The 12,696-nt window shown below is 41.2% G+C and overlaps 1 protein-coding gene across 5 annotated transcripts in view; it reads left to right on the forward strand.

Annotated features, from left to right (window-relative positions):
- The first annotated feature begins 9,487 nt into the window (after positions 1-9,487).
- igsf9bb (immunoglobulin superfamily, member 9Bb) overlaps positions 9,488-12,696 on the forward strand; it is a 93,137-nt gene continuing 89,928 nt past the window's right edge. For all 5 annotated transcript variants that reach the window (XM_044042662.1, XM_044042665.1, XM_044042663.1 and 2 more), the window contains exon 1: positions 9,488-10,057. In XM_044042662.1, the coding sequence (XP_043898597.1) occupies positions 9,994-10,057 (64 nt within the window). In that variant the 5' untranslated portion in view covers positions 9,488-9,993. The remainder of the gene's footprint in view (positions 10,058-12,696) is intronic.

Below are 12,696 nucleotides of genomic sequence, written 5' to 3' on the forward strand. Positions count from 1 at the left end.
TGTCTGCTGTTTGATGAGTGGTCTACAGTGGGGTTTTTTAGAGCCTTTCTGTTAAAACAGCTGCACAGCAAAGTCAAACCCAACATAATGTCATATTGTTGCAACTGAACAATGAGTCACAAGGATACTTGACACAAGTCTTGGTATTTTCATCTCTACACATCATTTATATTATTTAAAAGCTGACTGTTGTGACTGTGATCATATCAACATAACCTCTCGATTAGGACTGCAGCAGCTACATATTGGCTTCATTATGTCAGAATTTCCAAAATTCAGGTGATGACTCAAACCAAAATCGAATGTCCTTTGGCCCAACTGCCACCGTTTCTAAGTATCTATGATGTCCGTTTCAGAGGAGTGTGACCTCACTTCACTTTGTCTAATCTGTCAGACACAGCCAGGGCCTTTTCCTCTTGAGTCCGCTCGATTATAACACATACAGAAATATTAAACCTGGTTTAGGGTTAGGTCCTGCTTGATCAGAAACCCTTGGGGGACCAGTGTTAAATCTCAGGCTGTGAAGACCTCTACTGTTCTCATGTTAAACAGCCCTCATGGTGACAGCAGCGTCTATACTGTATAAAATCAGCCGTGCATGAGAATGCGTGTCAATTTATAGTTGCTGTATGTTTATTTTTACTGCTCCTCTGCAAGTGCAAAGAGAGATATAAGGTTCAGTGTGGGCGGCATGTGGTCCCACTGGCTGACAGGAGTGGCTCTTCCATCACGATAACACCTCATACCTTGATTGCACTGCTCTCCGGTGTCAGTCCATTCATTTCTAATGAGACAATCGTGCCTATCACTGTAGAATTAAACACTGAACAAGCATGGCGTTGTAATGAAAGTGTTAACGTGCTCCTGGTATCACTGAGTCGTCATTCACTACTAACTTGCAGTTGTTTTTTTAAAAGGTGATTTTATTTAAGTTTATATGGAAATGATATTACACTGTGAAAACAGCTATTTTACATCATAATGACAAGTTACATAAACCAGGAAGTTGCAGATGCAATAAATTCTTGTAAATCATTTCTTCAAACACATTTTCCAGACTTTCTTTATATGATGCCATCATTTCAATCTTTTTATCTTGTGTTTTATTCTTTCATTTACAACATTTACAAAAAAAGAGAGAAAGCGAGACAAGGAATAATAAAAGTAACTATAGTTATTATTATTTATCAGTGTTGGAGGTTGTTGAATATCCATTTTCCTAAACTTTTCTGGCCAACTACTATTTCCCCCCCACCAGGATTGATATGAACTGTGGCAGCCAATAAATAATACATACGTTAAATACAACTCTTACAATGGGCACGCATAGTAGTTTGAAAGATATGAAAGATGGTTGTGCTCCTGCACACGAACTCCATCCTCCTAATAAATTAATGAGATTTATGAAAAATAAAGTGGCTTTCATAAAGGCACGAAACTGGAAAAGCTATATGAAGATATGCGGATAGAAGTCCGCTCTCCGCGTGACTGGGATCTTTAGTTTTTGGCTTGAAAGCTGTAGCAGAACTGGACAAGATCTTCTCTCTCCTCCCCCCGGTGATCTTTTTTTGAGTTGTACTGAATTTTACATTTTCTGTTTCACATCTCAGGCCGAAATACATCAACAGCACATAAATGAGGTGCCAGGTGAGTCACGCAGATCCAGTCAATGCTCGGGTCAAAATAGATTTATACTCAGCTCTGCAGCTGCAACATGACTGAATGAGGTTTCAGCCTTTTATCAGCTCGACCCTCAACAAAACTGGACTGACAGAGAAGATTTTCTCTGTCGGAATGTGGTCAGGTGTGGAGTTTCCATCAGTAGAGATGTGATTTACCCTTTTCCTCTTGACACTGCCTCCTTCCAGTCCGTCAATTGATAAATAAATCAGTAAATAAAGCCCGTAAAAAGCCATTGTAAGGGGTGACAGAATGTTAGGACCACCAAAATGTCCTCACTTTCCCAAAATGTCCTCGCGACGTATGGTTTATAAGTTTTTTTTTGGTCCTCACAAGATACTCAAACTAGAACACACACACGTTTGCGCAGCATTCAAAGTGAGGACCCTCAAAGACATAATGAATTCCCTAACCTAAACCATCACAACTAAATGCCTAACCCTAACCCTTAATCTAAACCAGGGGTCTGACACCTTTACTATGAAAACCCCTCTCCACCAAAATAAAATTAATCTGGAGCTGCAAAACCCATAAAATTAAGATTATACAGATATACTATTTACGAAATAATGATAGTTTTTTGCATTAAGAGCTACAAAACTGAAGAACTGTTGACATATCAATGCTGTTCATAGCCAACTTTTTATAGTGGAGAAAAAAAAAAGTTCATGCTTCAGAAAACCTGCCCGGCATACAGTAAATATGTGGACAAGACAGGACAGGACTCTAGAGCCGCAGGTTGCACCCCCGACCTAAACCCAATTGTAACCCTAACCCTAAAACCAGGTCTTAACTCTGAAAAAGTCCAGCAAAAAAGTTCTTATCTCTGTTGTTTATGTCAAGAATAAAGCAATACAACCAGTTACAGGTTTGGATGTTTTGATGTAGCTCATTGGTGAAGAATCATAGGTGTTACAAATAACAGTTTTATTCACATCATTCAAGTTTGAAATGAGAATGAGGGTTTGTCGTTGGTACAATGGTTGAAAATTCTCACAGTCAAGTACAAGTGTAAACTAGGTCACCGAATAGTTGCTATGACCACTGTGTTGTTTTGTCTGAAAAGATGCTTCAGGTCATCGATTCAGTTTGTGCATAGTAGAAAATGAACTGTGTGAACAAATTAGGACTCAGGCTTTCCCCGGAGCACAGTTTCTATCTCGGCAGCAAATGCACTAAAAAGCAAATGTATTTATTGTTGTATTCAGTTTTTTAAATTACTGTTTTTATATTCAGTGTTATGAGCGCATTCAATCACAATGTACCCTATTTTCAATATAGACCAAAGAGTATTAGGAAATTGTAAATTCTAATTCCGCAACGCACCCTCTAATAACAAAGACATACTTCTCTCCCCCTTGTCAGACTGTCTGTCTCTCCCATATTTTAAATCATCGTTTCACAGTCAGGGACCGGCCTTAAATTAACTAGATTTTCTTTCATTCCAAAGGGGGGAAAAAAACATTATTATTATCAGAAGAATTATTTATATTTTTCCAGAGTTTGTTTTTTATTCATGCACTGTCTCACAGTCCAGATTAATTGGGCCGAGTTGGCGTCATTAAGTTTCTCACAAGAGATGTCACTCAGAGCCACTTGATTCACAGGAGTGTGAAGGAAAATCTTCTTCACTTTGAAAAGTACAGTATGTGGCGCAGAGCTATGCACGTTTGCCTCTCCCACAGTCCTCTCATTAAGGGGAAGAACAGTCACCTCTTCCCATTTCATTTTCGGAACAAAAAATAAGGATAATGAGTGCACATTACATTCTTCAATACTTCAACTAAAAATAATTAAGGAAATAGTTTGAGATAGTTTGTGAAAATGTGTGCGGAGCCGCTATGGATGTGTTTTTTTTGTTGTTGTTTTAATTATAAACTCTAAAAAAAAAAAGGCAAGTGGAGAATGTCTCTCACTCTTTTTGTCATGATTGTCATGTGGGGTCAATTGTCATGTGCAGTTATCTTTAATAATTCTAATGTGTGACTAAACACATTACACCATTTGAGTGTAAATCAGTGTGCTCTTGCTGACCTGGATATCATATTGTTTGCAGTTACGGCGGTGGTCTGAGAGGGGGAGCCGGGCTGCATGCCAGCAGCTCCCTCAGCTCTCCTGGGTTGAGAAGGCAAAAATATGCATATGTGTGAGACAGAAAAAATAGAGCAGGACTGGTGGAGGCCAACAGACAACCCTAATTGATCCCCTACAACCCAGATTTCTAGTCTATCCCTGTTAGGTGCACCGCCGACCCAGAGGACACAGACTGAGGAATGTGGCGTCCGATTAATTAACGGTGACCAAATGGAGCCTGACTGAAGTCTCATGAATCTACAGGGTGGTAGTGGAGCTCCGTTAGTCAGCGCCTTACTCACTTCACTGCAATAAAATGAAACCTTATTTTGTACATTAAAGCTCCGGTGTACAAATTCTGCTGCCAGCATGTTTGCTCATGCTCAGTGAGGAGCAGCACGGAGTGAGCAGCGCAACAAATCAAAGCCCATAAAGGTGTTTTATGATGAGTTTTTAGTGGATATGATGTAAAAGTTAAAGATGCTGGATCTTAAAACTGAGCTTCTGACACTGAGACACAGGAAGACATCTTCTCCCTTACTGCAGCTTTGTCTCTCTCTCTCACACACACACACAGTAGCTGTCTATCTGCATGAGTCAGGACTATGAGGATTAGGAGGAAACTTTTTCGTGGGTGCATCTTGGCATTTTCAACCGATGAGGCTGACAGTGACATCACATTTCTCCCACTCCTCAGGTGAGCCTGCAGAGCTTTCTGAAAGTGTGAGTCTCTGGTCGTGTTCAGCCGTCTTGCTTAACTAGTGTAGCTGTTACGATTACGGCGGATGTTGCCAGAGACGCAGACAAAACACTCCTATTCTGAGAAACACAGAAAGAGTCATGTGGGGCAGATGGATGATGTGGTCATATCAGTCCCTTTGCAAAAGGCCTGGATCAAACTGAGGCAAGATAGAGACTGGTTCTCAGTGGCTCGCTCTCAGCTTGGGGCCTCAGGACACTGCTGACTTCAATATTCCTCCTGCAAATGTTCTCCTCTCATCTCACCATAAAGGTTTTCTCTGAAATGCCTGGACAGCTATCAGAGGGACTGCCATGAAATTTGATACAGACATTTTACGCTTACATCAGGATGAAGTATAATAACATGGGTCCTCTTCCTTTTTTCTTCTAATGTCATATTAAAATTAAAATTGTCCATAATCATATAGCAGCAAAGGCTAATGGCATTTCATTTCAGTCTCTGTTCTACATTGTGTTTAAACCCAAAGAGGATATATTTTTTTGCCTCACACAGTGGTGGCTGGAATTGTCCATTAATCATCAGCTTGTGACATGAGCAAAATAGTGTTGGCTGTACCTCAGTAACCTATAATAGTATAATAATATATATGTTTACTCTTGTTTGTTCAAATGTCTTCTGAATATACTGTATGTCTAAACTGGTGTCAAACAGAATAAAGTGTAATAGACTGTAATAAAGATCTTCACTTCCTTCATACCCGAATATTACAGTAATGAATGTTGCCATCTTAAAGTGAGAATGTGGTTATGTAAGAGCATGACGACACTAATTTCTTCTTTAACTTGACTTATTTTTGCCAGCATTGACTCATTTCCTGTGCAAGGCTATTATAATGTGCATTCATTTTCCAGCTGTAAGCAAAGCTGGTAACACAGCCATGTAGTGTTAATGCTTGTTGCACAGAAGTCCGACTCCACTCCGACTAAGCGTATACATGCGGGAGTGATCAGACTATGAATCGTATTGTCCAGGTATGTTAGTCCAACTAAGACTAGCTCGATATTAGTCAGACAAATGTGTTCACATGACATTAAGAAAACCAAATTATTGTCTTACTTGGACAGAGATCAGACTTTTAACATGCATGTGAACGCACTGACTGAGAGCTCTACAGCTGTTGTTTTTTTCCTTCCTCTGGCTCATTCGGTTTATGAGGCAATGAGCCCATTTGAGTAATGGGAATTGTTTTTTATGCAACTTTGTAATTTAATTTATATCAAATGAACCTTTTGCACCACAGGGAGGAACAACAGCCAGATTGAAGTGTGCGACCGTGTAGATCACAGAGCCTGATGAGGCTGAATTTGAATGTCTATTTGCACTTCACACAGCGCTCCATGTGTGGCTGAGCATCAGTAAAAAAGGCCTTCAGCAGCATCTGGAGCCGCTGATATGTCTGTCAGAACTGTTGAGGGGAAATGTTGAGGATCCACATGTCACACTCCTGGCTGACGAGTGGAAGTGACTTAGACCTCGCAGGCGTAGTGAGACAGAGGAGAGACAGAGACGGAGTTAGCCCCAGGAAAGACAGCAGACATGGAGACAAAGAGCCGATTCTGCTCCCCGTGGATTCACATGTCTGAAAGGATAGAAGTTATTGCAATAACATTCACAAAGCTTCTTTCCTGCCCAGTTGTTATCTGATCACTTTCTTGCGGTTTTATGTTCTCAGGTTGTTCGTCTTATCCGCACTTACAGTACATACATCCCATTCCTGTGAACACAATATTTATTAATATTGCGCACAATTGATCACTTGAAATCATAGATTAGGTCAAGGTCACGGTGGCCTCACAAACCCCGTTTTTGTCATTCTTCTTTCGTCTTTCACTCCTTTTTTGTTCAAGTTAAGGACGACACCTACACTACACTTTACGGACAAAAGTATTAAATTATTGTTTTATTCATGCGTGCATGGGTATAGTTTTACTTTGTAGTTAATTGCCCCTTTCCTGTTTTACTTTGTAGTTTCTCTTCCCCCGGGTGTTTGCTCAGTTCTACTTCCTGCCCTCTCCTGATTACACCTGCTCCTAATTGTTTCCACCTGTGTCTCGTTTATCAACACTCTTCATTCATAAAAAGTCGGTTCTCGTATGTTCTCCGTCAGCTTCTCTTGTCCTCATCTCTGTGTTCTACCATTGGAACTTGTGTCACTCTGTCGTCAAGATTCAAGATACTGAAGTTTCAGATGCCTTGCATGTAAGTGCTTCAACATTTGACTTTGTAGTGTCGGCTATGTGTTCCTTTTTGTTTCACTCAAACATGCTCAGCTTCCTGATTAGTTTATTATTTTTTTTAATATTATTATTTTTGTTGCAGTTTTTTTTTATTGAAAGGGAGTTCATTTAGTGCCATTCAGTTTTTTTTTGTAAATGTAAAGAAAATGTTAGATACAAACTGAGAAGATGTTGCATTGTGTATCAAACTGAATTCTCTTAAAGTAAGCGGCCACAGATATGAATTGACCAACGTAAAAGGATAAACAGATAAATAAATGTGCTTTGAAAAAATAAAGAGTCGTGACCTTCTGCAATTGCGTTGTTGTAAATCTCAGAACTGCTGTGCTGTGATAATCTGCATTTAGAGTGCAAACGATGAAACGAGAAACTTTATTTAGTGGAGTCTGTGTTTAGCTCATCAATCAGTCGCTAAAGCTAATCAAGAAAATGTCAAAAACTTTCTTACCCCTCATGTTTAATGGAATAAAAATAGAATAGATTGCCTTCATTTTCATTGATAAGTGGTAATAAGAGTAAGAGTAATAGAAAGTGCATGTAAACATTTTATAGAAGGCTCACCTAATACCCTACTAAAACACAACGTTCAAACAACCTCCACCTAAGGTTAGGTGTGCACACTTTAAAATAATATTAGTTATATATAATGAATGTTGTCATACTAACTAATGTATGAAAGTATGAACATTCTGGGAACCTTTAGAGAACATTCTCTAAAGGTTGTATGAAGGTTGTGACAAAGTAACGTTAGGAAGAGTTACTATATCATATGTTCGCTTTGTAAACCCTCCCTCACCAATGTCCCAAAGAGAAAATAAGTGATTTTACACTCGAGTGAGCCTTTGTGACACATGTTTTCACTTGACAGCATGTCTGTAACTGCAGTTAGCACAGTGTGTAAGGGCCTAGTAAGAGCAGTTAACCATAGTTGTATACAGTTTAAAGAGCAAGTGATTAATTATGGGGAAATTGGTTGTTAAGTCTCTTTGTATGGCATACTCACACCTAATGGTGGCGTCTGTCATGTCTATTGTGTGGCTGTAGCAGATTTATTTATATACATGTAGGATGTAGAACAGTGGCATTAGAAACTTCTGATATAAGGTACATTTAGATTTGTGTGTGTATGTGTGTGGAGGAGGGTGTGTAATGAAATGGCAACAAATATAATACAAGTTGAAGAAAAACTGTGGATTTGAATGACAAATGAGGACACAAGCATGTCTGGGACAGAATGACCAGCCTTAAGTTGAAGCGAATTTGTGGGTCATCCTGCGTGAGGCTGTGGGCGGAGCCATTTACAGCCTATGAGCTCCACCACACACATGGAGGTGGAGGATATTTACATTTCTGTTATGAGTCAGTTGGATTTTCTAAACTCTCACTATAGTTGAATCACTGCATCATCAGTGGAGATGTACCGTGTTGAAGGATTAGTCAAGTGTCCTTTTAATAATGACAGGGATTTTTGTTTTTTTGAATCATACCTGGACCACCGTCACTTTATCTAGTCATAGTGAATGAGTGAGTGAGTGAGTGAGTGTCCCCACACAAAGTCCCACGCGTTTCCCCCACACGACTCCAGCGTGGATGACGGTGACACGGTGATGCTGGAGGATCCCTCTCTGTCTTATTGCGCAGGATGATACTGCAGCTCCACTACATGGTCTCACACTCCAACCCACCTTGAAACGGTCCCCCCCAGTGCTGCGTTCAAGTACCCGAAAGAAAAAATGTGAAAATAGTCAAGAGAATTTAGTCTCAAACTCTGATTCTTACAGGACTCTGATGTCATGTCCAAACACAGATCTATAATTACTGATAGTGTTACAAACTTTTCAAACCATATTTTCTTTGTACAGGTCCAAACACCTGTTGGATTGAACTTGGACCAAAATGTGGAAAAAAGGACAAATTAGTGACAATTTTAAAATAGTAAAAACAGGAGAACTTCAGGCAAATAAATGTTGTTTTACTTTTTCACTTATGATAAAACTTATGTTGTAGACTTTTTGTGGATTGTTGGATACTTACATGTCTCCCCCAAGATAAGTATTTCAGATAGGGAGTGCATTTGTTGCATGTAACCAATCCCAGTGTGGTTTTGATTTGCCAACTGTCTGCTGTGGTCAAGTGTAAACGGTAACATCTCATCCTTTAAACATCTTGATGGAACATCCTGTCGTTTTAACACAGAGACGATGTCTTTAAAATGGTTGTTATGAACTTTTTTGGTGGTGTCACCACTGTTTTATATTATAAAATGACGTAACGTGTATATATTCAGGTGATCATCACCTGAATATATACACGTTAAAAAAAAAAAAAAGTTAATATCAACCATTTTATATCATCCACCTTTGTCATATGTTAATAAAAACAGATAAATAAAGTTAAACAAATAATAACAAACTAGTAAGAGCTCAGCACAACACTGGTCTACACAATCAGCATAAACAATGATGAATTGTGATTCATAAAATATAAAGTATTGAGGCTACCGTTGAGTGTCTTTTTCACTTGCAATATAATTATTTATGTTTAACTGTATTTCTATTTTATGTATATATGGTCTATTTCTGAAATATCTTTATATTTCCTTTCATTTGGCTGGATGCATCACTGTAACAATTCAATCAGGATGAACTTCTGATTCTGGAAACTTGACATATGGGCACCATATTTTCATAAATTGTCCATTTAATGAAAAACTATTTTAAAATTGTACATTTTGTGTATCGAGATGTAAATGCTCTTAATAACGACCGCAGTACAGGAGACTTATCTTTCTGTGCGCGGTGAGTGACTACAATGAAATTTGAAGTGAAGATGAACTAAAAGTCCGATTCTTCCTGCAGGTGTTGAACGCACCACCAACGCCGGTTATAACTGACAGCGCAGTGAACCAATCAGCGGCCGCAACTCTTCCGCGTCCGCCACTGAGCCGCGCGCAGGGGCGGGACCCGCGCCGGTCTAAAGGCTCCGGCTTGGTTTCACGGCGTCGTCGTCTACTCTCGTCCCATTGGCGCAGGTGATCCGTCTCAGGATGCGAGAGGAGAGCGGAGGAGAGGGGAAGAGAGAGGGGAAAGCGCCGATGGAAAAGTGTCCAGGGCTCGGCTAACGAGAGAACAGGAGACCGGGCCGCTTCAGCTTGTCCTCCGGCCACTTCGGCGATGAGAGCTTCGCAGAAAGGGGCACTTTGAGATATGATGAGGTTTATTTCTGGCCGGCGATAGTACTATGATTTGGTATGTGGCCACTTTGATAGCAAGTGTATTCAGCACCCGAGGAACGGCCGCTCAAGGTGAGTCGAAGTGCAGAATTTTCTGTCCTCCTCCATCAACTTTCACCTCCTTTTCTTTCTTTTTTTTTTTTTTACTTTATTCTTGTTTTTTTTTCAAATCTTTTTTTCTTTCTTCGCTTGTCTTTTAAATGTAGGTGGTTTTCAAAAAAAATGTCTCACTCTTTGCGTCGTGAAGTTCATCTGTGTGTTCACACCTGAGTGGAGCCGGGTCGGCTGCTGCTGCTGATGATGATGACATCAACGCACCCTTTCCCCCCCTCCCTCAGTGAGCTTTAAACGCGATGGAAATGAATAACTCGGTATATCAAACTTGGTTTTTTACTATATACAGAAGAGGAGGAGGTGTTTTCCTCACTGTGTGCTGCATGATGGAGATGCAGGGCGGTTGTCTCGGGCTGTCTCAGGTTCACATATTGCTGGCAGGGTGTGTGTGTGTGTGTGTGTGTGTGTGTAAGCTGCAGGACATTTTGCAGTGATGGTGGAGGAGGAAGTGCAGGAGATGGTGGTGCAGCTGTGATGAGTGTGTGGTGCGTTGGTGTGGATGTCATTAAAAACGAGCCTCTTCCTGGGGGAGCTGTCCGTGCTGAAGTGCTGCCACGAGGTGCTCCGGCCGCTAGAGGGAGCACCTCCCCGAGCCGGTGCTGCATCAAACTGCATTATGTGAAGCACACCGACTCTGTTTTGTGATCATGTAACTTTGCTCGTGTGAGCTATTTCAGACAAGACATGTTGGCCTTCGTGACGTGGTGACGTCAGAGAGAGGGCGTTATCAGTGAGGTCATCCGTTGAGGAATTAAGGACATAAACTGGTATAAAAGTTAAAATGTTACAAGACTGAGCAAAAAAATTGACTTTCCCGTAATATTTTCTTAATTTTGACGCCAAAATAATAATAAAAAGGCAATCATTGGGGCTGCACAATTCATCGCAGAATCGAAATCTCAATACGATCAAGTGCGATAGAAAGTTTGCAGTGCTGCAGGAGTTGAAAACCAAACAAAAGTAGTAGTTGCATCAATTATGAATTGTATCGCAATTGCAACATCTGCCAAAATCACTTTTCTTTTAAAACTACTGATCAGCCCCAGTATCAATATCTTTCCAATACTTAGTTGGGACAGTGGTTTAAGTCTGAAGATTTGGATCCTGTTAGAATAAATACAAGCCATGCTCAATGATAACACAATTACTCTCTGATCTAAATTCTCAACTTGCGCTGGAGCAACATTGGAGGAAATAGTTTTATTTATAATACAGTTTGTCTCACATGGTCATAAGGAGACATGGTGAGTAAATAAAGCTGTGAACTGAATCCCTCTGCTGCCTCTGCACCCTGCCTCCTTCATTTTCACCACTCATATATAAGAGAGGGGTGAGATGGAGGAAACTGGGACAGTGTTTACTTTGAGCCTCAGCTCCACTGATTAGATGATGAAGAAATGATCTGGTGAGGAAATAAAACGGTGCAGTTCTATCTGAATGAACTTTGGTGACATCCCTCTGATCCGTGACAGTTCGTTACACCTGAGCATCGTCTGCCAGGACAGGACAACGAGACTTGGGGAGATGTATTTAAGTGGCTTTCTCCACCATGGCTTGCACGGCAGGTAACTTGGCAGAAATTAGCATAAACATGTGGATGTCTGAGGTGGAGCAACTGCGGCGGTGCTTATTTGTGCTCCGTTCAGCCTGTCCCTTCAAACAGGTTATGCACATGATCCTCTTCCTGGGCTTCATGGGCCCCCTCAGCACTCATGTGTGCACACAGACGCACAAACACAGACGAACACATCAGCCAACAGCAAGGCATCCTTCTGGCTGAGTGCTGCCGTCTCAAACTGGCAGCTGGCAAATGGCTCGACTTTTTTTACCAGTGAGAACTCTGGACCAAAACCAGACTGTCTCTCTTCCTGTCTGTGCTCCGCTCCTCTCTGGTTTCCTCCCTTCCTTACCTTCTCTCTTCATCATCCCTCCCTCCCGTCTCTTTTCCCATCTGACTCACAACCCCCACCTCTCCTCTCCTCTGCTCTCTTCTCCTCTCTCCCGCTCGGTCATGTCATCCTCCTCTTCTGCACACACAGATGAACTTGGTTCCCTCCAGGTTTCAACTAGCCGCTCTCAGAATGGCTGGGTAGCTGAGGGAGGGGAGCACAGTGGGTTGTGCTAATGGAAGCTCAGGACGCGCTCCACAGCAACCGTCTGTTGCCATCCACAGACACACTTGTTTCCCGTTCATATGCTCCCCCCACACACACAGACACACAACATTCATACTCACGCACACACACACACACGTCAGCACGTAGCCAGCCCCTCATGGAGCACCGTGCCTTTAACCAGGATGTGAACATATGCCCGCTAACAGGCCGTCTGCCCCAGACTTAGTTGGACTAATTATGACCAAGCTGCGAGATAAATGCCACTTGGTTGCTTTATAAATACATGTGACATAATATGCCAAAAGGGCTTAGGACTGAGGTGATATTTGCAGGGTAGTGGAAATGGGAATGTTGGGGAATATAAGCATCTTCATGTTTCAAGCTGTAAAAGTTCACATTCCATGATTTGCTGTGTTGTGATCAGTGAGTGAGAGCAAAGTGAGTTTTCACTGCATGACTAACAACTGAAAGGGGGTCACA

The sequence above is a fragment of the Solea senegalensis genome, linkage group LG13 (assembly GCF_019176455.1).
Source record: "Solea senegalensis isolate Sse05_10M linkage group LG13, IFAPA_SoseM_1, whole genome shotgun sequence".
Lineage (NCBI taxonomy): Eukaryota > Metazoa > Chordata > Actinopteri > Pleuronectiformes > Soleidae > Solea > Solea senegalensis.